A 27188-nucleotide genomic window follows, 5' to 3' on the forward strand; every position below is an offset into this window, starting at 1 on the left:
TAACATATATTGCAATATTTTTAAGAAATTAAAATAAACTTAACTCTCCAGGAATTCTACGCCCTACACGAAAAATTGGTACACCTCTTTTATATCTCATTAATCTTTTATCAATAATGGCTTCTCTAAAGCCAAGCTGACTATTACTTGTAACAACAGGAACCATTTCTCTAGGAATCAAATTTAATATATCAAATGAAAAATCATCTTTATTTTCATTTGCATCATGGAGTAACGTTTTAGGTGTTGAAATCTGACGGTGAACATGTACATATGTTAAATCACATATATTGTATTTTCTGCGATATTTCTTTCCTAGTCTTTGTCCATCTTTAATTTCTGCAGGTAATCTTGGAGCAGATCCAAATAAATGAGGAAATTCTTGCGATTGGGTTAGATCATTTATAGAATGTTCATCTGTGTCTTGATAACGTTTCCTCTTACGTGAGAAACTTTTGGATTTATTATGTAAAGCCAATGTCTGAGAAGGTTCAATAAAATTCGCAGTTTTTTTCTTTAAAATTGAAGGATCTGAAGATTCCTTATTATTTTTTGTACATTCCTCAGGAGAACTAGATGAACTTATGTATTCATGTTTTTTCAAGAGTCGTTTCTTACGTAATGGTTTCAAGATAGGAGAAACTTTAACATTATTCGCTATTCCTTTAAGCTTCGATGATTTACTTTTAGAAGATGTTTTAGCAATGGGCTTTCTTTTTGGCCTTCCTCTCTTTTTAGATATAGGAAAATAGATTTTTTCTTGTTTTCCTACTTGTAATTCATAACCACAGTCTTCAACATCTATACAACTATTTTCATCATCATCTAGATCTATAGGATCAATATCCATATCATTAAAGCAATTTTTGTGAAGCAATTCATCATCTAACTGTTCCTCATTAATTATATTTTTAATATCACATTTAACTATATTATCTTGATTAAGAATTGGATTATCACAATGTAACATATTTTTTGAAGAACAATTGCTAAAAGTGTCTTGAGATGTCTTTTTCAAATATGCATCTGAATTCATATCTTTAGAATGATATATAAAATCTGGAATATCTTTTGTAGAATTATTCATTGATGGATATAATTTGTCATTAAGAAAACAATCTTCTAATATGTTGGAATTCGCTTCTTTTTCATTTGAATTGAATGTAGAATAATGTGCAGATTTTGCTTGACTATAAAATCTATAAGTTGGTGATTTTTCTGGATCTTTTTCCATATTTTGATCTAAAAATTATAAGGCAATGAATCATTAAAGTATGTAGTTAAAAGAACCATCTTTTGTATATTCATTAGCCGCACATTCAGGACATTGCTTTAAAAAATTATTTTTAATAAAGTTTCCAAATAAAGAACTATAACATGACTTATTACAGTGAAATTTAGATATAGAGCAGCGTAAAAGTATATTCGAGGAAATGCAGGGTTCATTGCAAGTTAATCCCGATGTTGTTTTTATAGGATCAATTCTATTTTCTGGTACTATTTAAATTTAGATTCCTTTAATATTAGAATAAAAAATATGTATATATAAACCTTGATGTAATGAATATAAATCTTTTTTTGACATATTGATCTCCCCCAACATACTATTTCTATAATCTTTCTGAAGAAAATATAAAGCATTATCTTCCTATACAAATATTAATACTACATTCTAAAATTTATACTTTAAATCTTTATAAAACATGCTCAGGTCTTTTCAGTTGATCTGATACATCCTTTTTATAAAATTAAAGGTTCTTTTTTCCTTATATAAAATAATGTATGCCATAGCCTTGTGGATTTTAAGATATAACATCTATAAACCCCAGTCAATCGCATCTCCATAAGAAACTAATATATCCCATCAATAAGATATATAGTAATACACTTCCTATGTATGTCCTTTTCACATTTTTAAACATAAATCATACATAATCTTAAAGAACCTCTTCTATGGCTCTTTTTCTATGTTAAACACAAAAAAAATGTATAAAAAAACAAATTAAAAAAAGAACCCCCTTAATTTTATACCTCAGACCTTTTACCATGATCATCCCAGTCCATATACTAACTAATTACATCTTATTTTTCTTTTACTTCCCTTAAAACTTTTTTTATACAACAAAACTTTCTCCGAGTCTTTCAAATCATTTGAAATACCCTTCTCATTATATTTTGACTCCCATTTATGACTCATAGCTTCTTTAAACTCAATTTTATCATATAAAATATTTTATCTTCTCATTTTTTCAAAATTCATCCTCTAAATCCCATTCAAAAAACTTTTCCCTATACTTCACCCTCCTCTATTTCCTATTTTTCCTCTTTTTTCTCTTTAAAACGCCCTTTTCTTCCCTTTTTTAACCTTCTTTTTTATGTCACTTTTATTCTTCAATAATGTCTCATTTTCACCTAAAAAAATACCGTTTTTTTTCTTTTTTCCTTATTATACTCCTTATCCAATATTATTCCTCTCTTTTTCACACTATTTATCCTCTTCTTTTCTTCAATCTTTCACTTATTTCTTTTCTTCCTGTTTTCACCTTAATTTTCATCTTTTTTTCTCGTTTTTTTTTCTACAAACCTCCTCTATCACTCTCTAATCATCCCTCTCACCGATTTTCACTCGTTCTCCCCTTCGTTCACCGCTTTTGCCCCTCTTTTCTTCTCTTTTCCTATTTTACCTGCTCGTTCTCTACCCGCCTCCCTATGCACGCCCATACCATTGTCCTTGTCACCTCTGGATACGACAGAACAATCCGCTTCTGGGAAGCACTAAGCGGTATCTGCCTAAGAACCATTCAGCATGCTGATTCACAGGTCAATCGCCTATGTATCTCCCCTGATAAACGTCTTCTTGCTGCTGCAGGTATAAACCTATAATATCCTCCCTTGACTCAACAAATATCTAAAGGAAATCGTCATATACGTCTCTACGACATCCAGACAATAGCTCCAAGTCCTATTTTGACACTGGATGGACATGCAACAAATGTTACAGGAGTGACGTTTCATGGAGAGGGTAAATGGGTAGTTACTAGTGGAGAAGATGGCTCGGTTAAGCTATGGGATTTACGTACGTCATCAGTACAAAGACACTTTAGACATGGAGCAGCAGTTAATGATGTGGTGGTCCACCCTAACCAAGGGGACTTGATCAGCTGTGATCAGACGGGGTGTATTAAATTATGGGATTTGAAGGAGAATTTATGTACAGGAATGTGGGCAAATGAGAATGAGATAGCGGTGCATAGTATTTCAGTAGCGAATGATGGGTCTATGTTAGTAGCAGGGAATAATGAGGTTAGTTATGATGTAGGAAGGAAGGGTATAAGTAAATAAAAATACATGAAAGTAGAAGGAAGAAGGTTGAGAGGTATTATAAGGGGGTATAGAGGGGGGAAGAGGGTTAGGAGGGAGTTAGGAGGGAGTTAGAGGTGTTAGGAGGGGGGGGGGGGGTTAGGAGGGGATCAATAGAAAAGAGAGAAAGATTTAGAATAAAAACTAATGATAAAAATAGGGAATATGTTTTGTATGGTATACAGAATCGAATGATCTTCAATTAAAAGAACCTGATTATACATTTCAAGCACATAAACGTTATATTACAAGATGTCTCGTTTCACCGGATGCGAAACATTTAGCTACATGTTCGGCAGATGCGACGATTAAATTATGGAGTAGAGAAAAGCTTAAATTTTCAATTGAGAAACAACTTGTAGGACATCAACGTTGGGTATGGGATTGTGCATTTTCAGCGGATTCAGCATATCTAGTTAGTGGTAAATATTATGAAAAACAAATGAAAATGGTATAAAAATAAGCAATTGTTAATTTATATGTAGCATCGTCCGATCATGTAGCACGATTATGGGAATTGAGCTCTGGAGAGACAATTCGTCAATATAATGGACATCATAAGGTAAATATTATAAATATATATATATTATGATAAGAATATTATATATATTCTAATCTAAATATTTTTTATAGGCAGCTGTATGTGTCGCACTTAATGACAAACATTTATCATAAAGATAAATAAATATATAAGAAAGAAAGAAAGAAAGAAGTAGAGAAAGAAGTAAAGAAAGAAATAAAGAAATATAAAAAAATTTAAAATCAATGGCTAAAATAAGTGATCTATTTACACATTATTATTTTAAATATATATGGATTATTTCGTATAATGGAGTCATTTCGAAATCAGAATTTATATAAAGAATAAAAAAGTAATAAAATATTATAGAAATACTTATATCTATTAAGAATATTCCATAACATTGCTAAAATATAAATATATATAATTTAATAAATATTGATTAATGAAAAGTTATGGAATTTTTTATTTTAATATACTTTTATATAAAATTATATTTATATAAGATTATATTCTCATATATTTATATATAATGTATATATTTATATATAATGTATATATTTATATATATATTTATCTTTAAAATAATATTTTAAAGAACAAATTGTTGAGTTTCTGCAGTTAATTGTTCCATCATTTCGGACACCCCGGTGTCCTTATTAGTAAGATTTCGTCTACCGGACAAACAAGTGTCCGAAGATAGATCTTCAGAAGTAAATATATCTATACCAGGTTCTTTTAAATGTCTAAGATCACATCTATTTTTATATTAATATATAATTAAAAATAATAAATTAATATAACCTCATTGAAAAAGCATCTTCACCATCAGCATAATATTCTTTTTCAACACCTACAACCCTATATTCATATATATTAGTAAATATATTAAAATGAATAATATGAAATATACACAAAATTTAAGCTATCACGATATAATTTTAATGCAGCACGATTTGTTTTACGTACATGTAAAGAAACATATTTAGCCTGAAAATTATCAACCATAGCTTGTTCTATAAATAAATAAATTAAAATGTTAAAGATTTATATGTATAAAAAACTTACGACTTTGACGCATCAATTGTGCAGCTATACCAAGTCGTCGATAATTACGAAGAACACTTAATGATGTAATATGTCCTTGTTGAGATGTATCATCTGTTTCATCCATTTTAGCTAAAACATATCCAATAATACGATTTTTTGCATTAGTTGCTACATATGATAATTGAGGCCATGTTAAAAGGTGATAAAGATCTGTTATACTTGTTAATTAAAAAAATAATAAAATAAAATAAAAACTAATTAAATAACATTTTATATAAATATTCAACAATTATATGAAATTATAATGATATTTCATATAATAATTTAGTTATCTCTATATATCTTGTCATAATATTGAATATTATGGACAACCGAGTGTACGAATATTACGGACAACCAGGTGTATCAACATTACGGACAACCAGGTGCGCGTATCATACTATTAATTATTCACTTACAATATTTCATTTGATAATTTTCAGGTAAATTAGTAAGATTTACTTGCTGCATTCCTGGAAGGTCTTCAACAGTTGCTTGACGAATCTAAAGAATTAATCAGAATATTTCTTAATGAATTTATTTATATTTAAGCTTTACATTCATTTTTAAACATTAAAGGATTTTAAAGCGCAAAGTGATCTAAATCTTAGACAATACAATATTTTATGTGTTTTAGTGATAATTTACAGGCTGTATGCGCAATATATGCGCAATATATGCGTATTATATGCGTTTTGTATGCACTAAATATATAGCAAGACTTATCAATGAACGATTCGGGACACCTAGAATATCCCCATTAAATCAACCTCATAATTATTTGATAAAAAAATAATAGTAAAAAGCAGGGAAAATTGAGCTTTAAAAGACAAAAAAACTTAAGAAAACGAATCAGAGCAGTCAATTGATATATTGGCTTTTTTGAACGGGTTTAAACGGTTAATTTTTGAGGAATTTATATTGAATTTTTGTTCAAAGATAAGATGAGACAAAAAGTGACATATTCTCGTAAAAAACAGACAGATATCGCAGATATAAAGAAGAATTCACCTTCTAAAGAGAATCTGTGCGAAAATCCGGGTCTTAATATGCATATAACAAGCGATCCAGTCCCACCTAGACGTACATATTTACGGAAGCCAATTCCTACAAAAATTCTTTCAGATAAATCAAATATTGTAGATAAACCAGTGAAGAATTCAGTAAGAAAAGAATCGGCGCTGTTACATAAGCAAAAAAGGGAAGAAATAGGTAATTTATCAGGAAAACGACCGATTAACCGCCTTACCAAGCCATTCCCATTAAAAAAAACATTTCCAGAGGTTACAGTTTCTATAACAAAGCTTAAAAAAAAGCAACCTTTGTTTTTAGATAAGCAAATTCCCATTTCTACTAGTAAAAAACGGAATTTATCAACTATAGCTTGCTTAGATGATTCAGCACAGCCAAAAAATAATCCGCATATTGATATAAATGATCTTTCAGCTAATATTTTGGATGAATTATCGTCATTTCAACAGCTATCATCAGATGCACCACCAGTCGCAACATCAACGCCAAAAGAAATAAAACATACAAAGGAAACAGCACAGCTAGCACTTAATATTCCTGGAAACACTTCATCTGATATATCATCTTTATCGCTTTCAACTTCTACGGATAATATATCGGAACAAGAAGTATTAAAGCTTGCTTCATTAAATCTTAATACAAATAAACCAACAAAACAATCTCGTAATAAACTTAAAAAAAGAGGAATGCTTGTGAAACATCTAGCACAACCTATCACTTGTGATAGCAGTCTTGACGACGAAATTATCACTAAATTTTCATGATTTTACTAAGCAAAACACTATATATTCATACCATTAATTCAGATAAACATTTCTTTTATTTATAAAATATTTATTATTCAGAATTTTCGGCTTTTCATTATCAATTTATCTGTTGTATACTACTATCTTTTGATGAATGGTGATTCAATTGTTCTCTAAGGCATATTAAACATATTTAAACATATATAAATAATCATACCTCCATCCACCTGTTAGATCTAATGGGATTCTACTTAATTTCATTCTTAATACTGGGATAATTCTAATAAATATCAATACATGAAGGACAAAGGCATTTTTTACTTAGTTTTTACATTTTTTACACAATCTTTTGCACATCCAATTTCTAGGTTCAAAAAACGTCTAAAACATATTTAAGATACAGAATAATAATAAACTTTGGAAATACTCATTGTTGGTCATACTGTCTGCATGAGGCATACTTGCATTAGCATTGTCAAGTTGATTATATTGCCAAAATGAAAGCTCTGCGTCTCTTAATCGTCTTTTTAGGATCTCAATGATTGTCACTGCTTTTCCTATACTTAAACCTTGTGCTTCAACAGTGAATGTGCTTTCAAATTCTCGTTCAGTTAAAACATATAATCCACGAGAAACAATACTACGAATTTTACTGGATTTCTTTACATAAACTTTATTATCTGTTTTTATTGTTGAAAAAGGCGGTGTTTTCATGTCTTTCTAATTCATTAATCTATATAATTCACTTAATCTTCTTTAAAATATCGACTAGATTTTATATTAAAGATTTAACGGTATGTCATTTGTCTAAGAATTAAAATGAAAAATGCTTACAACTAGAGTTATTAATAATTTACAAATCAATTAGAAAGTATTTATTATATCAGTTATATTATTTTTTTTTCTAAAAAACAAAGTGATTTATAAAAATAACAAATATAGTTTATAAATAGATTGAAATGAATTAATTAAGGTTTATTTAAAGATACTTTTGTTCATTAAAGATATCTAGATTTTTAAGAACATGCAACCCATAATCAAAAATAATGAAATATATTTTGGTATGTTTTATAAGAATTAAATAATTTTAAAAGAACGTTTAAAAAATAATATATTTATATTATGAATTATATATCTCCAAATTTTAATAAAAAATTATATTTAATTTGTATTTTCTGTTTTTTCTCTAGGATATTGAAGTTTTTCAACTTTAACATCATCTCCAATCAATTGATATACATAAAGTACAAGAACAGTTGCTTGAAGACTCATTAAAACAAATGTAGGTATCGGTTCTTCTGTTTCCCAGCCTGTATATAAAGCACCTGTTGCACTACCTGGATTAACAAATAATTTTCCATCCCATTCATAAGCTTCAAATCGATGTGTTCCACCCCAAACAAGTATGTCAACATCCATTTGTCTAGCAACCATATGTAATGCATCACTATCAAGTCTAGGAACAACTGTATGTCCATGAATCAAGCCAATTCGAAAAGAATCAACTACAATCACTCTTGATAAAGGCCATCCTCTGTTCTACGGATATCTTTAGTATGTAAAAACTAAATGTATAATTTTCAAATATTGAACTCCAATTTAAAATCAATAGATTATATATTTTTAATCCCTCTATCTTGCTTTTCTTTTTATTCATTCTTTATTTTTTCCATTTTTTCCTTGACTTACTTGATCAAAGTCGCCTTTAACAAAATGTACATCTGGTGCAACAGTTTGCAAAAAATCACTTGTTTCATGATCAACAAGATTCCCTGTACATAAAATCTGTGAAATACGGCCTGGTACTAATAATTTTTTTAACTATAAATATTTTTATAAGAAACCATATTTTTAATATAATATTAAAAAATATTATATTAAGATTTTTATAATACTTACCTTGGAAGGAATATCAAGTGCACGGGATGGAACATGAAGATCTCCAATCAATAAGATTAACATTATCGGAGATGTGTATAGAAGAGACTTGAAAATAAAACCCTCGAAAAAAATACCCCAAGGAAAATACCAAGAGGTATTATAGATAGGAAAGATCCATAGAAATACAGTATATCAAAAGTATTAAATAACTAATGCATGTGATTTTGGTAGAGAAATATTTTTTAAAAATACTTTACAGTTATTTTTATTTGATATGAATCATAATGCTCAAGTTTTAAGAAACAATACTTCACGTTTTTTTTTTTTTGTTTTAACTTTTAAAAAGCATTAAATGACATTCCTTATCCATTTTGTTCTTCTCTTTGTTCATATATTTGTGCTAAAACTCCTTCAAAACCTTCCCGTCCTGTCCTAGCGTTTTTAGAAAATCGTCGTACTGACCATTCTTCCATTTTTGTATTAACGAGTCGTGCAAAACTTGCCATTGCTTGAAACGTTGCTTCCTGTTCAAATAGAGTTTTGTGTTTTGGGTCATCTGGTGCCGGACGATATATAACTTGTTCCTCAACTGAAACAACATGTGAAAAAGTCAAATTAGCCGATCTTATAACTAACATTTCACGATTCGTACGAGGATCAACTTCACTAACTTCACGTACATATGAATCTCCTCCTCCTACAAATTTAAGAATCCAATAAGGCGCTGATTGACGACATGTAATAAGTCGTTCTGTACGCAAAACACCTGTTTCCGGATCGATTTCTCTACGTAATGTATCAATCGAAACAACATGTGTTGCTCGTTCATTCGGATATTTTCTCCAATGTGCGATACTAATCTAAACCCTTCTGTATGAGCTTAAACTTGATAAAAAAACATTTTCCCATATTATCTCAATAAAGATGTGCATATTTCCTCAATTAATACTGTAAAAATATTGTAAAATAATATAACATATCTTTCATAGTGTTATTAACCCAAGAATATGTCATATTAAACAGCAGATAACTACGTTTAAGGGATATTTAGTGTAACCCTTAATAATAAAAGATAAAATACTGTATATCCATGGATTAAAACAGCAAAATGGTTTTTGACATTATATATGCTGTAATATATGTTGCATATATAGCGCATATATAGCGCATATATGAGGTATATACAGGCTGTATGCGTTGTGTATGCGTTGTGTATGCGCTATATATGCGCTATATATGCGCTATATATGCGTCATGTATGCACATCTTTACTCCCCAATATAAACCCTCCTCTTATTAACCTTACCTGATGCCATGGATAATCAAAAACAAACGTTGTTCCAAAAAATTTCATCAAGTAATTAAAGAAAAACAAGTAAAAATAGACCTCCAAATATCAGGATCAAGTCTTAATAAAAACCCAAAACTAAAACACTTTTTTACAGCGAATAGTTCTCTATAAAACGCTGTTCAAACGGGAATAAAATAAAAGGTCCAGGATGAGGATATTCTATCCAATAAGGTCCTTTTTATGCAGTATTTTTTGGTTAAAAGAGCCTTCTTTTTTTCTAAAAAGAATACGGAATTCGATTTATGATCAAATGCGAACGCTGAGTATTGAGTCGAGAAAAATAGCTAAGTGAATAAAAAGTGTTTTTATACAGCAGAAATCAGACAGAACGGATCCAAATAGGTTTATTGATAGAAAGGAGGAGTTTTTTTTTTGAATAAAATAAGAAAAAAAATTGAGATAATAATGTGAAAAGATTAATTTTTGAGAAAAATACATGAAAATTATTTTCTGATACGTTTTTGAAGCTTAAGAACATCGTTTTGAGGATCAGCAGTCTTGGTTGGAGAATCGTCGACAGGAGTTTCTTGAACACGTACTTCAGAAATACGACGTTCTTGTTCAAGACGATCTAAATGTTTTTTTGCGTCTAAAAGAAGTTCAATTGAGCGCTGAAGTTGTTCAAATTTAGCACAAGTTTTTTCAGTAGGCATGGTTAGTCGAGTAGCCAGACCCAACTCGGTTAATATTGTCGAAATTTTTGCAGCAACAGTGGATTTGGCCATACTTAGCCTTGTGGAACGCAAATATATACCTGGTTGTAATTTTTCGTGCCACGATACGCCATAAATATTCTCTATGAATTGATATTAATAGAGATCTTTATGTTTATATTATTGATTACCTTCTCGAGACGAAAGTTTCCTGATTTTTTTAAAGATTGCATCTTTATGTGAACCTATTGATCCGGAGAGGGTATGATAAGAAGAATTTTCCGAGTTTTTTCTTTTTTTATTTTTATCAGCAATAAGTATATTATTCGTAAGAATTCCTAATCCTTGACTAGATGTATATTTAGCAATACTACCATTAGGTACTGGCGCTTCTAAAAGACGTAGCAATTCTTTTCTTTCTTGTGCCATTTTTTTCCTGTAGGCTTCTATTCTTTGTGATTCTATAAATAATGCTTCTTCTTCTGCAATTTCTTCTGGTGTTCTCATAGCAAGACTTGCCAGATGTTTTTTTCTAGAAATCTCTTTTTCTTTAACCTTTTTTTAGCTTCAAATAAACAATAAAAAATCTATATACCTTTATTATAATATAATTGATTCAATTCTTCTGTTTGTGTAGGTGTCATCATTGCAATAGGTGTTCTTGCCATAAGAATTTTACGAACAACCGTATAATATCTATCTTTTATATCCTCCATAGTCCTTTGATTCCCTTTATAATCATATCTATCTGCAATAACAACAAAACGCAGATCATATTCTCTACAAAGCGAAAATAAATAATCTGTTTCTTCTCTAGACCAATCCAATGCTAATAAAATTAAAAAAAAACACTTTTATACATAAAAAAATAACCCGTAAGATTCAATGCATATTCCTCATTAGAATACGCTATAATATTCACTTTTTTATTCAATTTTTCAAATTTATATTCTTCTACTTAATTATAAGCTTCTAATACCTAAATTATACATATAAACACACCGTTTTCACTATCCCCTGCCCTTACCCAATGACTAAACAAATGTCCGTCTTTTCTAGCTCCATTAACAAATGACGTCCACACCCTATTAATCATTTCTTAATAATATATTTCCTAATTTCTTAGATCTACCATGAAACCGCTTTTTGCCGCAGTTTCGGCCGGTTTTTAAACTTATTCTGAAGTATCGCAATAGGAGGCGTATTTTCTCCTAAAAGAGAGTATAATTCTCTCGTTATAAACTCTGATTTCTTCTCTGAATGTGTTTTAGGTTTAACCCGTGAAACTGGCTTAGAAATGCCCATTTCTTGTAAATTAAAAACATCCCGTATATCAGAACTCGTCATTCTACAAGATAAACGACTTTATAACCCGTAAAAACTCGTATTTATCATGCTTTAAGGATATCTATTTTTTCACAAATCTATGTCGTCAGAGGTGAGACGTCCGTTGTTGCTCGGGTAACGCCTAATCACATGACTTTTGTTGACATTTTATATATCAAAATTCCAATAATAAAAACAGAGGAATAAAAAGTAGTATTTTTTGAAGGAAATAAACAAGAAATTTGTTAATTTTTTATAAAAATAAGATGTCTCATGGAGAATCTGTTTTTTTTGGGAGCAATTGTGAAACATTGTTATTACCAGGTCTTCCAAGTATGAATATGATGTTTGAGGAGATGAAACATAAAATGGGAGAATTTACAGTGAAATTTGATAAATTTGTAATGAATATGAGGGAAAAGAAGCTAGAGGAAAGAAATCGATATTTGAAAAGTGTAGGAGAAGATCGAGGTTAATATTGAATATAAGTGTGTGTAGGACGTATATTGATATGAGTGAAGAAATACAGAGAAATTTACAGAAACAAATAGAGGAATGTAAAGAGATTGAAAAAAGGATGCAGGAGGGTAGATTATTGTTGTATTTTTGTTGAATTGAATATTGAGGGAAATTAGCAATTGAGAGAGAAAAACAAGAAGTTATTGAGGCAGAAAGGTCAATTGCAGAATTTAAGGAGAAGAAAGAGGTTATGATGGAGAAACGGGAGTATTTATTACAAAAAATACAAGATATTAGTCAAACAATTCAAAAAAAACGAGAATGTAAGGGTTAAATTGAATGATTAGTTTATTAATAGATTAGTTCGATCTAATATGAGACATATGTTTATTAAACAGGCGGCTAAAGACAAACCAGAGCTTGAATTTTGGGAAGAACACTTGGCTATGAAAATTAAAGGTGTTAAAGATGATTTTCTTAAAATAATTTTTACACATATTGATGAAAATGATTGGATGAAAGAGTTTTATTTTATTATTAATCTTTCAAAGAGGGAATATGAGGGTAAGATCTTTTTTTTATGTATTTTTTTTGATTAGAGAAGTAACCGAATGTTCACCTGCATTGGCAACGGTTCATGAGATTGTTTCAAAATTAAACACATGTAGAGATTTTTTTGGATTTCTTAAAGATATGAGAAAGGCATTTAAAAAATCTATTCAATCATCATAGATTATTGAAAAAACAATATTCTACCTTATATTCGTTGATTTATAGTATGACTATAAAAAATATTATCAGAACAAAATGAATTATTTATACATGAATTTTCGTAATCATAGCTTATTTACACTTGTTAAACCTTTTGGAATATTAAGAAGAACTGTTACATGTATATCTCAATCAACCAAGCAGGTTAATCAACGGTTTAGATATCAAACTACATACTCATCACCTAATATTTTATCACAAAAAAGAAAAATTATATATGTAATAGCAGGAATTACAATATGGGGACTTGTACTTGGTGTTTCATTTAATTATCAACGTTATTGTTCTCCGGTTATTTCATATCTTATGTATCAGCTCAAACGTAGTCCTACAGCAGAAATATATCTTGGAAAAAATATTAATTTTTCATCTAAATTGCCCTGGATACATGGAAGAATCAATCATGTTAAAGGACGTATTGATATATCATTTAGAGTGAGTGGTTCAGGTAAGTATTTACTTAATATATTATAATGAATGGTTAAAAAATATATAGAAGATAGTGCAATTGTTAAATTTAAGAGTGTTCGTAAAGAAAAGAGCACGGATTGGGTAGTATTAGAGTGGACAGTATCTCCAAATAAGAATTGTAAAGAGATATCTCTTTTGGATGAACTAACTTTATTAAATAAGTGATTATTTAATTCTCTTAAATGAATTATATATAAAGAAGAGCTGTAAAAATAATGATTGAAAAGGATATTTTTAATTATTTGGAATAACTCGGATTTTAAGCTTTACTTTTATAAATATATTATTAATGTATTTTTTGATAGTAAATTTTATTTAATAAATTTCATAAATTTTTATTTAGTGTCTTGCAAGAATATGATATCCAATTCGCCTACTATTATTGTTGTGCTATGTATATGATATACGTTATTATTTATAAAAAACATTTGCCTATAAAAATATAAAGTGGAAATTTTTTCAATTAATACAATCAATATTCAAATTAATATACAATCTAGTGTAAAAACTATTTCTCATTCAAAACCTATTTCATAGGATTGGAAAATTAACATATAGTATTTAATAATGAACCCTTTATATAATTCTCAAATCAAATGATCTAAAATATATACCTAAGGGTTTTTTAAAAAATCAGGCATTTCTGACTTTTCAGAGGATCTATTAAATGTTGAAGGATTTTGTCTTAGAAAACCATTTCGCCTATTTTCTGAAAATCTTCCATAATTAGTTGACAAGGACCTTGGAACATCCGAATAACTGTACAACTTGTTAGCATAATTCTCTTTAGCAACATTTGAGTCATAATCTAGAAGAGCAGCATTTCGACCGAAAGAATCCATGGTATTTTGCGAATTTAAAGAATAAGGAGAAGTACTATAGTTTGAATTTTTGCCATTATTAAAAAATTGTGCTTGTAAATTCTTGGATTCAAAAGATTTGGAATTACGAGGCTCATCTTTAAAAACTAAATTAACCAAATTACTTAAATAATATTAAAACTTACTCTTAGGAGTGTTTAACTTTGATTCTTTTTCAGTATTATTTTTAGGAAAAAAGTATTCCTGTTTTTGATATGCAGGAGATACATTAGCAGATGAAAGACTTTGATTTCTTGAAGATGCTTTATTAATAGGTGTACCTACTGAACCCCATCCTCTATATCCTCCTTTATTAAAATCATTCTCTTCAACATTATATGATTGATCCTTTTCTGAGTAATTAGTTCGCTGGATTCCTTCAGAACTTTCATTTATAATAGGTGTAATCTTATAGTTTCCTGCTTGTTTAAGAGGAACTCTAGAAAATCGTCTACGTCTTCTACACCAGAACCATACTAAGACAATAAATACGATAATAAAAACAGTCAATGGTATCAATATCGCTATTAAAGATCCTTCTCCAAATAAACCTTTATTTTTAGTACCCTCCACCCCATCATGATGAATATCCAATGTTTCTGATTCTGATGTCGTAACAGGTGTAGCAGATGCTATAGTTTCTGTAGGAATTGTAGTTTCTGTAGGAATTGCAGTTTCTATAAAAATTGTAGTTTCTGTAGGATTTACAGTTTCTGTAGGAATCGTAGTTTCTGGTGAAACAACAGTTTTTACAGGAACTGTTTCAGAAATTCCATCAGGTATTTTTGTTAATATATCTGTCACTGTACTTGTTATAGTATTTGTTACAGTACTTGTAGAAACATGTGTTTGAATTTGCACTATTGTGGTTAATTCAGGCGGCAACGTTTCTGTAACCGTAGAAACACTACTAACTTGTTTTTTATTATCCTCTTGATTATTTGTAGGCGTTGATGGGTTTTGGTTAGCATCGGGTTTCTTATCAGCCGTATCTAATGGTTTCGATGGATCAGCTGAAGGCTTATCAGAAGAAGGATTATTAGTTGAAGGATTACCAGTTGAAGGATTACCAGATGGAGAGTTATTAGATGTTCCATTTGTTTTACCAGTTGTTTCACTTGTTTTACCAGATTCTTCTTTTTTTCCTTCAGATGTTCCATTTTTTCCATCAGGTGATGGATTTGCTGCACTAGATAGTGTATTTTGAGAAGAGTCTTTGGGGTTTTTATTAGATAAGTCATCAGATCTTGTATCATTCCCGCTTTTTGAATCCTGCTTCACCGCTGTTTTGCCATCTTCATTCGAAGTTGAATTTTTTAAAGTATCCTCTGATTTTTTAGACATAATATAATACGGTTTAACTGTTTCCCATGTTTTAAATAATGATTCTTGTATATTTTTATCCGGTCTTAAAAACACTGGAATAGGCATTAATACTAATATCCCAAACAACAAAATTAATAAAGATGTAAGAAAATCCATAGAAAATCCTGAATATACATTTTCTATTCCTGAAAATAGACTCTGAAACCCTGTTTAGAAAAAAATAATTAATTATCCTCTTAATAGACAAAAAAACCCGCAAAATATAACATACTTGTCATTCTTCAATAAAAAATAATATAAAAACTATTTCTACATATAATTTCGGCCTCTTTAAATCTTATTAAAGCTCTTGTTGATAATAATTTGCTTCTCCTTATAAACAAATACTTAATTTATTATTATATCCCTCTTAAAAACAATAATTTTTTTATGTAAAAAATATTAATAAAAATACTGCCATTTATTAGCTTAAATACTAACATTCTTGTTTTATGTATTAATATTATATACCATTTATATTTATATTAACTTGGTTTTTTTAAAAAATATTTAAGACGAATCCGATTTTTTATACCTGAAAAATAGCTAATATAAATTATATTTAAGCCTTATTAAAGGATTCTCTATGTATATCTAGTGCTAGTTAATAGAATAGTTTCAGTGTTAAAAGTTGTATAATATAAAATGATAAAAAGATGAATTGCTATATATATATTAATAAGATAGATGATAAGAAGTATAAAATATAAATACCTTAGAATAAAAGAATATAAAGAGATAAAAAGGTTAATATAAGTGAAAAAGAAAGTAAAAGTGTGTATAGTGTATGTTTATTTGTGTGTGAATGGTCCGGTGTGAGTTTCCTGGGGTGAGATAGAAAAATGTAAGAAAAAGATGTATATATTTTTGAATAAAGAAGAGAATTGAGTATGATAAAGAAGATATAAGAAGTGAAATATTCTGAAAAAAGATATTAAGATGTGTATTGTATGTTTTTTTTGAGTTTTAGATAGTGCCTAGAAAAATATAAAATAAGATTTATAATAAGTGATGAAATCTGTAATGAAAGAAGTAAATAAGAACCTAATTAGCCATGAAATAAGTGAAGAAATTAGCAGAGAATATATTTGTGAAGAATGAGTGAGATATTGGTAATGAATAGTTTGAAAAATATATGAAAAATGTAGCCCATATATTTAAATCTTATGTATAATAAATTATTTGCCTAGACTTTTATAATTAGAAGTATTTTTGAAGACATTGTAAAAAATTTACAAATGATTGTATATAAATAAAAGCCAGTTGATAGAATATTCTTAAAGAATATATACAAAAAGAATCCTTTTTGTATATATTCTTTATATAAACCAAGAAAAATTGGACTGACAATTAATTATTAGAGAAATCCAGATCCTAGACATCAAATATCTTTGATATTTGAAAGAAAATACATAATCCTAATCAAGTTTAAAGAAAATATAAGGCATCTTATGCCAAAAAATTAAATTATAAGTCATCATCTCATCCATTAACTTTGTAACACCAGAAATCACACCCTAAATTAAACAGAAACCTTTGTATGATACCTAGTATCATTCGTTTCTGAATGAAAAGTGCGTGCAAACAAATCCAGGTCCTGTGATGGAAAAATAATTGGAGGTATATAAATATCCGGTATAACAACATCATTTAAAGAACTTTCTTCAAATTCCTGTCTATCTATACCTCGTTTTGCCCTCTTCTTACCAAAACAAAAGAATATTGATCTGTACAATTGAACTACTGACGATCTTGGCTTCTCTATACCATGATCTTCTTCAAGAATCTTTCTTGTGCGCAATTGATGAATAAAAACAAGAACAATAACTGCAACAAAAATAGGAACCCTTCAATTATCAAATACTTATTGATTAACACTTATTACCCTACAATATAATAATGATTACTGGTACTATCATCTATCTATTATCTTTAATTCTCATAAACCATTGATTCTATCTTCTGTAACAAATATATACATAATAAACATTTCAAATCTAAGACTAACTATCTTCTAATTACATTCTAGTGTCTGGTATACTGTATTAACCTGCTAAACCCCAATGCCTAACTACACTAAGGACATCTGAGGTAAGGCTCAGGGCTTGGTGCAAAGTATACAAAAACATAAATATAGAGATTAACAAGATGAAATGAGTTCAGACGATTCTATTGTTTTAATAAAAGTTATTAAGAAGGCTGTTTCTTGATGTTTTAAAAAAGATGTATTTTTAAGAAACAAAAATAGGGAATATTTAGAGATTAAAAAAAAGGGTTTAAAGCATGTAATTCTTTGTTATTTTTGTGTGAAAAACCAGAATCATGATTATACAGGTGGTCAGAAGGATTTGTGCGATGTCATGTGTAGTAACGACGATCTTTTAAAAGGGAGATCGACAAAAAACGAATTGTTAAAAAACAAGAAAAGACCATATTTTTAGTGTAAAATAAATGAATATTTGAAAAGTATGATATTGATATTGTATATATAGGTTTTTTTTTGGAATTTTTTGGGTAAAAATTGACAGAAATAACCCAAAAAGAAGACAAGAAAATGGAAGATATTTTAAATTTTGAACAGGACTTTAATGTTGAGCTTCTTGACCGTATTGTTCATACGTTTTATCAGGGATCAGGTGTAGAGGTATATATTTGCATTTTGAAAGAGAAAAAAAGGTTAAAAATGGGGATAAATAGCAACAACAAGCACAAAGGGTTCTTACGCAGTTTCAAGAGCATCCAGATGCGTGGATGAGGGTTGATACGATTCTTGAGAAGTCTAATGTTGTCCAGACGAAGCGTAGGGACACTATGAAAGAGAATAATTTTGTTAAAGTTAAGATTAGATATTGCACTTTCAATTCTTGATAAACTTATATCTACACGATGGAAAATTCTTCCACGTGAACACTGTCAAGGTGAATATTGTGTTTTTTTATCATTGTTGTATTGGTAGTTTAATATAATAGGTATACGAAATTTTGTTGTTGCAATTATGATTAAAACATCGTCGGATGAGACGACACTTCATAAAGAAAAGCAATACTTAAACAAGCTTAATCTTACGCTTGTTCAGGTATTGATAGTTTATATGAATGAGTGATATATTTAGATGTTTATAGATTCTTAAACAAGAATGGCCGAAAAACTGGCCTACGTTTATAACAGAAATAGTAAATGCATCAAAAACGAATTTATCATTATGTGAAAATAATATGGCTGTTCTCAAGCTTCTTAGGTATATATGGGATTTATTTTGTTGAATGTGATTGATTGATTGATTTTGTATAGCGAAGAAATTTTTGATTATTCAGCTGAACAAATGACTCAAGTCAAGACGAAGAATCTTAGAAATCAAATGTCAGGGGAATTTTCTGAAGTTTTTCAGCTTTGTTCTGAAATCCTTGAAAAAGCTCAAAAAACAAGTTTAATTTTAGCAACTTTAGAAACGGTTCTTAGATTTTTAAATTGGATTCCCTTAGGATTTATTTTTGAAACGAATATCATCCATACTTTATGCACAAGAGTAATTATTCTTTCTTTTTTTTTTAAATAAATGTATTTTTACTTTTAAATAGTTTCTTGAAGTGTCTGAATTTAGAAATGTAACACTAAAATGTTTGACTGAAATTGCTGGATTATCTGTTATGTCTCAATATGACGAAAAGTTTGTAAGTCTTTTAAACTTAACAATGTCTTCTGTCAATAATATCATTCCTTTGAGCACTGGTATGTAGATATTATATTTTCTTGATAATAATGTATTAATAAAATAGATTTTCGGGTCGTTTATGATTCTAGCAATTCCCAAGAACAGGATTTTATCCAGAATCTTGCCCTTTTTCTTTCTACATTTCTTGGAACACATGTAAAAGTACTTTTTTTCATTTTTATTCTCTCATTTTTTTATTTAATATTTTAGCTTGTTGAAAACCAGGAAAACAGAGATCTTCTTTTAAATGCGCATTTCTATTTAATCAAAATTTCCCAGGTAGATGAACGAGAAATCTTTAAAATATGTTTAGAATATTGGTCAAAGCTTGTAGCTGAGCTTTATGAAGAAGTAAATCTATGGCAAATTTTAAGGTCTGGTTAATTCCATTTAGATACAACAGTTGCCAATTACTGATATGAATCCTCTTTTATCTCTTAATTTATCAGCAAGTCTTGCTAGCGGTGGTGCTACTCCTGCTAGTATGTATGCAAATATTCCACTTCGAAAACATATTTATTCAGAGGTTCTGTCAAATCTACGTGTTGTTATGGTGGAGAAAATGGTAAAACCTGAAGAAGTAAGTTCAATTATTATTCTTAAAGGAAAAAAAACTAATTAAATCTAAGGTCTTGATAGTTGAGAATGATGAAGGGGAAATTGTTAGAGAATTTGTTAAAGAAAGCGATACTATTGTTCTGTACAAGAGCATGAGAGAATGCCTTGTTTATTTAACACATTTGGATGTTGTGGACACTGAAATTATTATGTCTGATAAACTTGCCAGACAAATCGATGGGAGTGAGTGGTCATGGGCTAATTTAAATACCCTTTGTTGGGCTATTGGGTCTATTTCCGGTGCTATGAGTAAACTTTTACTTACTTAAAATTGAAAATTCAAGATTGAGTATATTTAGATGAAGAAACTGAAAAAAGATTCCTAGTTATGGTTATTAAAGATCTTCTTGGTTTAACAGAGATGAAGAGAGGAAAAGATAATAAAGCCGTTGTTGCATCAAATATTATGTATATTGTGGGTCAATATCCTCGATTTTTAAAAGCACATTGGAAGTTTTTGAAAACTGTAGTAAATAAACTTTTTGAATTTATGCATGAAACCCATGAAGGTATATTTTATAAAAATTCTACGTATGATTTGCATTTATTGAATTTAAATAGGTGTACAAGATATGGCTTGTGATACATTTATAAAGATTGCACAAAAATGTCGAAGACATTTTGTAGTACAACAGGCAGGAGAACATGAACCTTTCATAGATGAAATTGTTCGTAATTTACATAAGATTACGGAGGATCTTTCTCCTCAACAAGTGCATACATTTTATGAAGCATGTGGATATATGATCTCTGCTCAACCGTCTAAAACTATTCAAGAAAGATTAATTTCAGAACTTATGAAATTGCCTAATGCTGTGGTAATTTGGAAAATTAATTAAATATTTTTATAATTGTTATTAGTGGGATAATATTATACAACAGGCTGGTCAAAATGTAGATGTTTTAGATAATAATGAAACTATTAAAATAATAGGAAATGTTCTTAAAACTAACGTATCAGCATGTTCATCAATTGGCGGCCATTTTTATCGACAAATTGGAAATATATATATGGATTTATTAGGACTCTATAGGGCAGTAAGCGCTATAATTTCAAATACAGTAGCATCTCAAGGTAATATATGTTTATATTTATAAGTTAATAATATTTATCATTATTAGGGAGTATTGCTACCAGAACACCTAGAATAAGAAGTTTAAGAACTGTAAAAAAAGAGATTCTTAAGCTTGTTGAAGTATTTGTCAGTAAAGCAGATGATCTTGAAACTATCAATAACGTTTTAATTCCTCCTCTTTTAGAAGCAGTTTTGGGAGATTATAATAGAAATGTTCCTGATGCAAGAGATAGTGAGGTTTTAAATATGATGACTACGATTATTTCAAGGCTTGGGGTAAACATTTTATATATTTATATTGATGTTATTAATATTGTTAAGTCTTTAATGATAGAGGCAATTCCTATTGTTTTACAGTCTGTATTCGAATGTACTCTTACTATGATTAACAAAGAATTTACCGAATTTCCTGAGCATCGTGTTGGATTTTTTAAATTATTGCATGTTATCAATCTTAATTGTTTTCCAGGTTTGTAATATATTTAAGATATGTAGAGAGGATACCAATTTTCTTAGCTCTTTTAAGGCTCCCTGCTCCTCAATTTAAGCTTATAATAGATAGTATAATGTGGGCTATTAAACATACAACACGTGATATTGCAGAGATTGGTAATTTTGATATTAACTCTATAAATCTTAAACTTATGGCATTAGGTCTTAATATATGTTTAGAACTAATTAATAACATTGCAAATACAGAAACGAGCGTTGCTAATTCTTTTTTCCAGCAGTATTTTCTCTCAATTCTCCAGGATATATTTTTCGTTTTGACAGATACAGATCATAAATCAGGTATTTCAATTATTTAAAATGTCTTTATATTCATACATTTTAAAGGATTCAAATTACAAAGTGTAATTCTTGCAAGAATGTTTCATTTGGTTGAATCTGGCGCCATTCAAGCATCATTATATACTTCTCAACAAGTCCGGGATGAAAATACTCCGAATTCTGTATTTTTAAAAGAATACGTTGTTAGTCTTTTACATAGTGCATTTCCTCATTTACAACTGTAAAAATCATATCTTTTATTTTAAAGAATTTTATAACTAATGTTTTTTAAGTGGTCAGGTACAAAGTTTTGTATTAGGTTTGTTTTCTCTTAATATGGATATCCCTAAATTCAAACTTAATCTTCGCGATTTCTTAATACAACTCAAAGAGTTTTCTGGGGATGATAATGCAGAATTGTTTCAAGAAGATCGTGATATGGAATTAGAAGCTAAACAAAAAGCTGATCGTGAACGTGCACTAAATGTGCCGGGAATGATTAAACCTTCAGAACTTCCAACTATTGATGAAGAAGAATTATAGTTTGGTATATAAATATTTCTTAGTTTAAAATGCTAAATGTGAATATCACTTAGAAAACTTAATAGCAGCCTTAAATAATAAAAAATAATATTAGTATTAACATTACTCACAAAATATAAATATTTTTTATATAAAAATAATGTTAAAATACCTCTATAAATATTTTTACATGCAAAATTTTTCAAAAAATATTTAATATTTTATATCAAAATTAATTCCAATCCTATTTATCAATAAAGACTTGTAAAACTTATCTATTTATAAAATCAATTCAATTTATACTTATTTTAATTACATAAATTTGGAGGCGTCTTCTTTATAGCATCTCTTATAGTAACATATCCTTTATCAGGCCCTGGAACCGATCCTTTAACAAGAATTAATCCATTTTCATGATCTATTTTAATAATAGGAACATTTTGTATAGTAACATTTTTTCCTCCCATTCTCCCCGCCATCTTTTTTCCTGGTAACACTCTTCCAGGCTAAATAACATAAATATTTATAATTAAATAAAATGAATTATATACATCTTGTGATTGTCCCATTGACCCTGCTGATCTATGAGAAATAGATACACCATGTGATGCTGGAAGACCATGAAAATTCCACCTTAAAACATAATAAATTATTTAACATAATATACATAAAAAATACCTTTTCATAACACCTGCAAATCCCTTTCCAATACTTTTACCCCGTATATCTACAAATGCTCCCTCTTTAAAATGATTTACATATAATTGTGTACCTTTTTCATAATTAATAATACATATTTATTCAATAGAAATAAAAAACCCGGAACTAATGATTCAATTGGTTCTTTTGTCCTAAATTCTACTATTTTTGATTTGGGTGGTACTCCTGCTTTTGCAAAATGTCCAAGCATTGCTTTAGAGATATTTTTTGCTTTTTTCGACCCCATTCCAACTTGAACCGCATTGTACCCATTATTCTTCTTCGTACGTATCTCTATAACCTGAAGACGGTCCACTTGGAGCACTGTTACAGGAATTCGCTCCCCGTCCTGAGTCCATACCGCCGTCATTCCTAAAATACCTAAGAAAAAACCCATCCAAGCAATAAAATACCTCTTTTACGTGCTAAGAGGCCTGTTCTTTGTGGTATTTGCTTCTGTTTCACCCTTTTAGAGAGCACATAAGACGGTAAAGATATGTCTTGAGATGTTTTTACAGATTTATGGCTTAAAATGCACCTTTTTGAACCCGAAAAAAAGGATCTGAAGCATCTTAATATAGAGAAATCCATATATGGCATCAAATAGGCGTTATTTTTCTTAAATTTCCAGCTAATTAGATATTTTATTTTTCACCAATTTTCCGACGTTGCCGATCAGCGGTATTTATACGTGTAAATAATTTTTGATAAAATCCTCAGTTTTAAGTGCAAATTACCTAGTTTTAGAGGAGTTTTTTGCCCTCTTTTATAAAATTATATTTATATCTTGAAAATCCGGGTTTTTTTGGTGTATTTTTCATAAAGTTTGGAAAGTTTTTGGATAGCCTATATAAAACCAGGAATAAGGTCTATATTACCAGTAAAACAGCAGAATTTTGGTATATTTACTATGGAGAATATAAATATAAATGAAGATAATTCTTCTCATGCTTTTTTTCCGAAGAAAAACCAAGAAATAGCAGTTGATGTGCTAAAAGAAGCATTTCCAGATATTGACGAAAAAATATTTAATGCAGTTCTTATTGCTAGTAATTATTCAATTGAATCGTCATTTAATGCACTTTTAAGTATTTTTTATGTATTTTTTTTGAAAATTTTGTATAATGGGTATAAGGTATCAGTGACTCAAATTATAAACCAGAAGAGCCAATACAAGCACAAATTGTTTTTATTAAGCCTATAATTTTATTTGGAAGTTATTTTTAATATTATTTTAGGAGGAGGATGTAATGTCTAATATTATGAAATTTCATCAAATTGAAAATGATTATAAATATGCATGCTATTTGTCTCAGATGGGAGAGAATTCATTAAATGGTTAGTTTTGTAATATTTAAATGTTTTTAAGTTATAAAAATATTTTTTAGAGGAAAGGAATAGGTATATTTCACATTATGGTAATAAGAAAGAATATTCTTTTAATGGTATGTATTTGAAGTAATTAATATTTTATTAATTACTAGTAAGATGAATTATCAAATATTTATGGGAATATAAAACAAGGGATTGGTGATGCAAAGACAAAAGTTTATAGCCTTTTTTCTAAAATTAAAAAACGAATTGATAATGATATATTATTTAATGAAAAAAAGGAAAAATTTATTGTTTCTTCTCCAGAAGAATTTACAGAGATGCCAAGGACATCGCTTAATGATTCTAATATAACGTCATATACATTTGAAGATTATGTTCATTTAAATTTAGAAGATAATGGAAAAGCCTCTCAAGGGTTACTATCAAACTCATGTTCTGAAAATGATTTGAGTAAGTTTAAAATATTATTATAATAATATTTTCCATTAAATATATTAAATGTTTTATAGATCAAAATCTAAAAAAAAATAACAATAAATCATACAATTTAAATGATTTTTGATTATTATTATTATTATTATTATTATGAAATTTAAATATTATTATCCATTATGAAGTAATATGGAAGATTTTGACTATAATAAATTAAAATATTTTTAAATATAAAAATAAATTTGGAAGACTCAGGAATTATATTCATATTTTAATCTAAAATATGAGTAATTTAAGGTATATATAATATATAAATTAATTTTTAAATATATTAACAAATATAATAGGATACGATTTTATTTTAAAATATGTTGACTTTTTGTTTGATTTATAAAATATAGATATATATTTCTAGATTATTATTATTTATATATCTTAAATCTTTAAATGATTTTTTGAATAGATTAAATATAAAACATCATTATAATTACAAATTTAATATTTATAAATAAAATAAGTTAAATTCTTGTAAAAAGAAGCTATTTTAAAAATCCGCTAGATTGGCAAATATATTTACTTTTTTATTTACTATATATAATCTACAATCTTTTAAAGATTACGTATATTTTTATTTGCTAATTTCTTTAAAAAATATAATTGTAATTTTATTCCAGCTATTTTTTGTATATTAAAGGGATTTTATGTTTCTTTAACTATTATATTTTATAAATAATATATTTATTTCAAATTTAAAAATTATACATTCATTTAGATTTACTTATTATCATTTAATTATTAATGTTAATTTTTAGTTTTATTATTTTTAAATAATTTGGATATTTTTTATATATTCTAGTTTACTATTTCTTTCAATATAGGAAAATTAGAAACAATTATATCTATAAAAAAGCAAATAAATTCAATTTTATAAAGAATTTTATGTATAATCAATATTTATTGTTTACATATGTAATAAATTAAATATATTATAAGTATATTTGGTATAAAATGTAGTTAATGACATTATTTTTAATAACTATCTAATTATAAAATAATACATACGTTTTTATATTATAATATATGAAAGGTATAATTGTAATCATTTAAAAGATAATTAAAAAAAATCATACATATTATCAAAATAAAATTACAATACTTAAGATTCAAAAAAAAAGAATTCAATGAATAAAACATGTAAATATCACATTTACTTATATTAGAAAAATAACATATATAAAAAATATAAATTCAGCTTAAAAAATAATATATTAACAAACTATTTAAACATCCTTCTACATATAACTATAACATATTTAATTTAATTAAAATTTATTATACAAAAAACTATCTATTATACATAAAATATTATGTTTTTGATTTATTTCTATATTCATATTAGTTTCTATACAAAAAATAATATATAAGAAACAATTGCCAATAGCATGCTATTTTTATTAGTTAAATTATTTGAAATCTATAAAACATCTAATACATACATATAAATGGAATAGAAAATCCAAACCCTATTGATTATGTTAAAATCATTTCTTCTTCTCTCTTCATTTAATTATATATCTCTAAAACTTACCAAAAAACAATAATATTTTTACAGCCATTCTACCATTAGAAGTAACCTTAAAAGGAAGATTCCTAGACATCATAAACACAAATTTAAAGGCAAATCATACATTACTTTCTCGGTCCTATAACATATTAGTATATTTTTTCATATCATTGAGCATAATATAGATTTAATTTTTTATTAAAAAAATACAAATATTTATTCAAAAATATGAAAAAAAACACATTCATTCACAATAAAACAAAAAACTCTGTATATCTAATCCTTACTTACCATCTTCCATATGTAACTGTCGAGCAATATACATCCTATTAACCCTCCCAAAATAACCAACATAATTATTTTTCATTGTCCTCAATTCCCCTGATAATATCATACCAAGTCTCTCTATTTTTCTATCTTATTATATACTCCTGCTTATATATTTTTTATAACGTTAATCACCACCGGATTATATTAAGTAGACAGACTAAAAATTGTTTTTAAAATAAATACATAAAAGGACTATTTTCCTACTTAAATATTGTATAAAAAGGCATTAATTCATAAGTTTTTGA

The 27188-nt window shown here is 28.0% G+C and overlaps 18 protein-coding genes across 18 annotated transcripts; 8 read left to right on the forward strand and 10 right to left on the reverse strand.

The window, feature by feature from the left end:
* Nucleotides 1-28: 28 nt before the first annotated feature.
* Nucleotides 29-2197, reverse strand: T552_02744 (hypothetical protein; the record flags this gene model as incomplete). Its single annotated transcript, XM_018371274.1, has 5 exons — nt 29-1242; nt 1291-1497; nt 1552-1648; nt 2032-2067; nt 2129-2197. 5 exons carry the CDS (start codon nt 2195-2197, stop codon nt 29-31), a joined length of 1623 nt encoding a protein of 540 aa, XP_018225075.1.
* A 472-nt stretch (nt 2198-2669) lies between these two features.
* Nucleotides 2670-4081, forward strand: T552_02745 (hypothetical protein). Its single transcript, XM_018371275.1, has 5 exons — nt 2670-2869; nt 2915-3303; nt 3521-3782; nt 3846-3922; nt 3994-4081. Exons 1-5 carry the CDS (start codon nt 2710-2712, stop codon nt 4033-4035), a joined length of 930 nt encoding a protein of 309 aa, XP_018225076.1. The 5' UTR covers nt 2670-2709; the 3' UTR covers nt 4036-4081.
* A 345-nt stretch (nt 4082-4426) lies between these two features.
* T552_02746 (hypothetical protein) lies at nt 4427-5575 on the reverse strand. Its single transcript, XM_018371276.1, has 6 exons — nt 5528-5575; nt 5389-5473; nt 4949-5140; nt 4794-4896; nt 4685-4741; nt 4427-4638 (listed from the first exon to the last, which is right to left on the reverse strand). The coding sequence occupies exons 1-6, from the start codon at nt 5531-5533 to the stop codon at nt 4473-4475; spliced, it is 609 nt and encodes a 202-aa protein (XP_018225077.1). The 5' UTR covers nt 5534-5575; the 3' UTR covers nt 4427-4472.
* A 296-nt stretch (nt 5576-5871) lies between these two features.
* Nucleotides 5872-6809, forward strand: T552_02747 (hypothetical protein). Its single transcript, XM_018371277.1, has one exon. The coding sequence runs from the start codon at nt 5914-5916 to the stop codon at nt 6763-6765; it is 852 nt and encodes a 283-aa protein (XP_018225078.1). The 5' UTR covers nt 5872-5913; the 3' UTR covers nt 6766-6809.
* Nucleotides 6810-6820: 11 nt separating this feature from the next.
* Nucleotides 6821-7505, reverse strand: T552_02748 (hypothetical protein). Its single transcript, XM_018371278.1, has 4 exons — nt 7175-7505; nt 7069-7128; nt 6965-7027; nt 6821-6920 (listed from the first exon to the last, which is right to left on the reverse strand). Exons 1-4 carry the CDS (start codon nt 7459-7461, stop codon nt 6866-6868), a joined length of 465 nt encoding a protein of 154 aa, XP_018225079.1. The 5' UTR covers nt 7462-7505; the 3' UTR covers nt 6821-6865.
* Nucleotides 7506-7908: 403 nt separating this feature from the next.
* Nucleotides 7909-8709, reverse strand: T552_02749 (hypothetical protein; the record flags this gene model as incomplete). Its single annotated transcript, XM_018371279.1, has 3 exons — nt 7909-8286; nt 8437-8568; nt 8647-8709. The coding sequence occupies 3 exons, from the start codon at nt 8707-8709 to the stop codon at nt 7909-7911; spliced, it is 573 nt and encodes a 190-aa protein (XP_018225080.1).
* Nucleotides 8710-8945: 236 nt separating this feature from the next.
* On the reverse strand, nt 8946-9982 carry T552_02750 (hypothetical protein; the record flags this gene model as incomplete). Its single annotated transcript, XM_018371280.1, has 2 exons — nt 8946-9488; nt 9935-9982. 2 exons carry the CDS (start codon nt 9980-9982, stop codon nt 8991-8993), a joined length of 546 nt encoding a protein of 181 aa, XP_018225081.1. The 3' UTR covers nt 8946-8990.
* A 394-nt stretch (nt 9983-10376) lies between these two features.
* On the reverse strand, nt 10377-12025 carry T552_02751 (hypothetical protein). Its single transcript, XM_018371281.1, has 6 exons — nt 11765-12025; nt 11635-11717; nt 11506-11586; nt 11228-11461; nt 10824-11180; nt 10377-10775 (listed from the first exon to the last, which is right to left on the reverse strand). The coding sequence occupies exons 1-6, from the start codon at nt 11977-11979 to the stop codon at nt 10423-10425; spliced, it is 1323 nt and encodes a 440-aa protein (XP_018225082.1). The 5' UTR covers nt 11980-12025; the 3' UTR covers nt 10377-10422.
* Nucleotides 12026-12178: 153 nt separating this feature from the next.
* Nucleotides 12179-13195, forward strand: T552_02752 (hypothetical protein). Its single transcript, XM_018371282.1, has 5 exons — nt 12179-12429; nt 12480-12545; nt 12594-12740; nt 12781-12981; nt 13022-13195. Exons 1-5 carry the CDS (start codon nt 12225-12227, stop codon nt 13147-13149), a joined length of 747 nt encoding a protein of 248 aa, XP_018225083.1. The 5' UTR covers nt 12179-12224; the 3' UTR covers nt 13150-13195.
* T552_02753 (hypothetical protein) lies at nt 13194-13867 on the forward strand. The gene is made up of 2 exons (XM_018371283.1): nt 13194-13636; nt 13685-13867. Exons 1-2 carry the CDS (start codon nt 13225-13227, stop codon nt 13822-13824), a joined length of 552 nt encoding a protein of 183 aa, XP_018225084.1. The 5' UTR covers nt 13194-13224; the 3' UTR covers nt 13825-13867.
* A 406-nt stretch (nt 13868-14273) lies between these two features.
* Nucleotides 14274-16123, reverse strand: T552_02754 (hypothetical protein; the record flags this gene model as incomplete). The annotated part of the gene is made up of 3 exons (XM_018371284.1): nt 14274-14617; nt 14666-16051; nt 16099-16123. 3 exons carry the CDS (start codon nt 16121-16123, stop codon nt 14274-14276), a joined length of 1755 nt encoding a protein of 584 aa, XP_018225085.1.
* Nucleotides 16124-17361: 1238 nt separating this feature from the next.
* On the reverse strand, nt 17362-17849 carry T552_02755 (hypothetical protein). The gene is made up of 2 exons (XM_018371285.1): nt 17775-17849; nt 17362-17731 (listed from the first exon to the last, which is right to left on the reverse strand). Exons 1-2 carry the CDS (start codon nt 17801-17803, stop codon nt 17407-17409), a joined length of 354 nt encoding a protein of 117 aa, XP_018225086.1. The 5' UTR covers nt 17804-17849; the 3' UTR covers nt 17362-17406.
* A 188-nt stretch (nt 17850-18037) lies between these two features.
* T552_04177 (hypothetical protein) lies at nt 18038-18409 on the forward strand (the record flags this gene model as incomplete). Its single annotated transcript, XM_018372228.1, is given in 7 exon segments — nt 18038-18058; nt 18072-18109; nt 18121-18169; nt 18203-18294; nt 18308-18326; nt 18352-18366; nt 18377-18409. The coding sequence occupies 7 exon segments, from the start codon at nt 18038-18040 to the stop codon at nt 18407-18409; spliced, it is 267 nt and encodes an 88-aa protein (XP_018225087.1).
* A 29-nt stretch (nt 18410-18438) lies between these two features.
* T552_02756 (hypothetical protein) lies at nt 18439-22604 on the forward strand (the record flags this gene model as incomplete). Its single annotated transcript, XM_018371286.1, has 20 exons — nt 18439-18528; nt 18582-18684; nt 18731-18802; nt 18854-18960; nt 19007-19122; nt 19176-19410; nt 19463-19613; nt 19661-19758; nt 19807-19947; nt 19991-20176; nt 20226-20463; nt 20514-20723; nt 20776-21032; nt 21076-21289; nt 21337-21566; nt 21612-21759; nt 21807-21899; nt 21945-22082; nt 22128-22302; nt 22355-22604. The coding sequence occupies 20 exons, from the start codon at nt 18439-18441 to the stop codon at nt 22602-22604; spliced, it is 3252 nt and encodes a 1083-aa protein (XP_018225088.1).
* Nucleotides 22605-22846: 242 nt separating this feature from the next.
* On the reverse strand, nt 22847-23919 carry T552_02757 (50S ribosomal protein L3). The gene is made up of 5 exons (XM_018371287.1): nt 23696-23919; nt 23403-23654; nt 23262-23355; nt 23135-23216; nt 22847-23089 (listed from the first exon to the last, which is right to left on the reverse strand). The coding sequence occupies exons 1-5, from the start codon at nt 23880-23882 to the stop codon at nt 22892-22894; spliced, it is 813 nt and encodes a 270-aa protein (XP_018225089.1). The 5' UTR covers nt 23883-23919; the 3' UTR covers nt 22847-22891.
* Nucleotides 23920-24148: 229 nt separating this feature from the next.
* Nucleotides 24149-25223, forward strand: T552_02758 (hypothetical protein). Its single transcript, XM_018371288.1, has 6 exons — nt 24149-24370; nt 24418-24467; nt 24521-24620; nt 24671-24727; nt 24771-25067; nt 25127-25223. Exons 1-6 carry the CDS (start codon nt 24193-24195, stop codon nt 25177-25179), a joined length of 735 nt encoding a protein of 244 aa, XP_018225090.1. The 5' UTR covers nt 24149-24192; the 3' UTR covers nt 25180-25223.
* Nucleotides 25224-25332: 109 nt separating this feature from the next.
* Nucleotides 25333-25980, forward strand: T552_04178 (hypothetical protein; the record flags this gene model as incomplete). Its single annotated transcript, XM_018372229.1, is given in 7 exon segments — nt 25333-25346; nt 25397-25419; nt 25568-25577; nt 25586-25669; nt 25724-25732; nt 25822-25849; nt 25906-25980. Coding segments are annotated over 7 exon segments (243 nt in total).
* Nucleotides 25981-26534: 554 nt separating this feature from the next.
* T552_02759 (hypothetical protein) lies at nt 26535-27007 on the reverse strand (the record flags this gene model as incomplete). Its single annotated transcript, XM_018371289.1, has 4 exons — nt 26535-26572; nt 26638-26699; nt 26743-26752; nt 26905-27007. 4 exons carry the CDS (start codon nt 27005-27007, stop codon nt 26535-26537), a joined length of 213 nt encoding a protein of 70 aa, XP_018225092.1.
* Nucleotides 27008-27188: the final 181 nt, after the last annotated feature.

The sequence above is a fragment of the Pneumocystis carinii genome (assembly GCF_001477545.1).
Source record: "Pneumocystis carinii B80 chromosome Unknown supercont1.12, whole genome shotgun sequence".
Taxonomy (NCBI): domain Eukaryota; kingdom Fungi; phylum Ascomycota; class Pneumocystomycetes; order Pneumocystales; family Pneumocystaceae; genus Pneumocystis; species Pneumocystis carinii.

Bases quoted from the DNA above. Each gene is read 5' to 3' on its own strand.
- T552_02746 (XM_018371276.1), bottom strand. The intron at 4,897-4,948 runs GTAAGTTTTTTA...ATTTATTTATAG, and splicing joins ACAATTGATGCGTCAAAGTC to AACAAGCTATGGTTGATAAT. The intron at 4,742-4,793 runs GTATATTTCATA...ATATGAATATAG, and splicing joins CGTGATAGCTTAAATTTTGT to GGTTGTAGGTGTTGAAAAAG.
- T552_02745 (XM_018371275.1), top strand. From the start codon at position 2,710: ATGCACGCCCATACCATTGTCCTTGTCACCTCTGGATACGACAGAACA. The intron at 3,304-3,520 runs GTTAGTTATGAT...TGATAAAAATAG, and splicing joins TAGTAGCAGGGAATAATGAG to GGAATATGTTTTGTATGGTA. The intron at 3,783-3,845 runs GTAAATATTATG...ATTTATATGTAG, and splicing joins TTCAGCATATCTAGTTAGTG to CATCGTCCGATCATGTAGCA.
- T552_02747 (XM_018371277.1), top strand. From the start codon at position 5,914: ATGAGACAAAAAGTGACATATTCTCGTAAAAAACAGACAGATATCGCA.
- T552_02755 (XM_018371285.1), bottom strand. From the start codon at position 17,803: ATGATAGTACCAGTAATCATTATTATATT. The intron at 17,732-17,774 runs GTAGGGTAATAA...TGATAATTGAAG, and splicing joins CCAGTAATCATTATTATATT to GGTTCCTATTTTTGTTGCAG.
- T552_02752 (XM_018371282.1), top strand. From the start codon at position 12,225: ATGTCTCATGGAGAATCTGTTTTTTTTGGGAGCAATTGTGAAACATTG. The intron at 12,546-12,593 runs GTAGATTATTGT...GAGGGAAATTAG, and splicing joins TGAAAAAAGGATGCAGGAGG to CAATTGAGAGAGAAAAACAA. The intron at 12,741-12,780 runs GTAAGGGTTAAA...TTAATAGATTAG, and splicing joins AATTCAAAAAAAACGAGAAT to TTCGATCTAATATGAGACAT.
- T552_02758 (XM_018371288.1), top strand. From the start codon at position 24,193: ATGGAGAATATAAATATAAATGAAGATAATTCTTCTCATGCTTTTTTT. The intron at 24,371-24,417 runs GTATTTTTTATG...AATGGGTATAAG, and splicing joins GTCATTTAATGCACTTTTAA to GTATCAGTGACTCAAATTAT. The intron at 24,728-24,770 runs GTATGTATTTGA...ATTACTAGTAAG, and splicing joins GAAAGAATATTCTTTTAATG to ATGAATTATCAAATATTTAT.
- T552_02751 (XM_018371281.1), bottom strand. From the start codon at position 11,979: ATGACGAGTTCTGATATACGGGATGTTTTTAATTTACAAGAAATGGGC. The intron at 11,587-11,634 runs GTGTGTTTATAT...ATAATTAAGTAG, and splicing joins GGCAGGGGATAGTGAAAACG to AAGAATATAAATTTGAAAAA. The intron at 11,462-11,505 runs GTTATTTTTTTA...TAATTTTATTAG, and splicing joins ATATGCATTGAATCTTACGG to CATTGGATTGGTCTAGAGAA.
- T552_02753 (XM_018371283.1), top strand. From the start codon at position 13,225: ATGAATTATTTATACATGAATTTTCGTAATCATAGCTTATTTACACTT. The intron at 13,637-13,684 runs GTAAGTATTTAC...AAAAATATATAG, and splicing joins ATTTAGAGTGAGTGGTTCAG to AAGATAGTGCAATTGTTAAA.
- T552_02757 (XM_018371287.1), bottom strand. From the start codon at position 23,882: ATGCCATATATGGATTTCTCTATATTAAGATGCTTCAGATCCTTTTTT. The intron at 23,655-23,695 runs GTATTTTATTGC...TAGGTATTTTAG, and splicing joins CCTCTTAGCACGTAAAAGAG to GAATGACGGCGGTATGGACT. The intron at 23,090-23,134 runs GTATATAATTCA...TATGTTATTTAG, and splicing joins CAATGGGACAATCACAAGAT to CCTGGAAGAGTGTTACCAGG.
- T552_02748 (XM_018371278.1), bottom strand. From the start codon at position 7,461: ATGAAAACACCGCCTTTTTCAACAATAAAAACAGATAATAAAGTTTAT. The intron at 7,129-7,174 runs GTATTTCCAAAG...AATATGTTTTAG, and splicing joins GACAGTATGACCAACAATGA to ACGTTTTTTGAACCTAGAAA. The intron at 7,028-7,068 runs GTAAAAAATGCC...GATATTTATTAG, and splicing joins GTAAAAAATGTAAAAACTAA to AATTATCCCAGTATTAAGAA.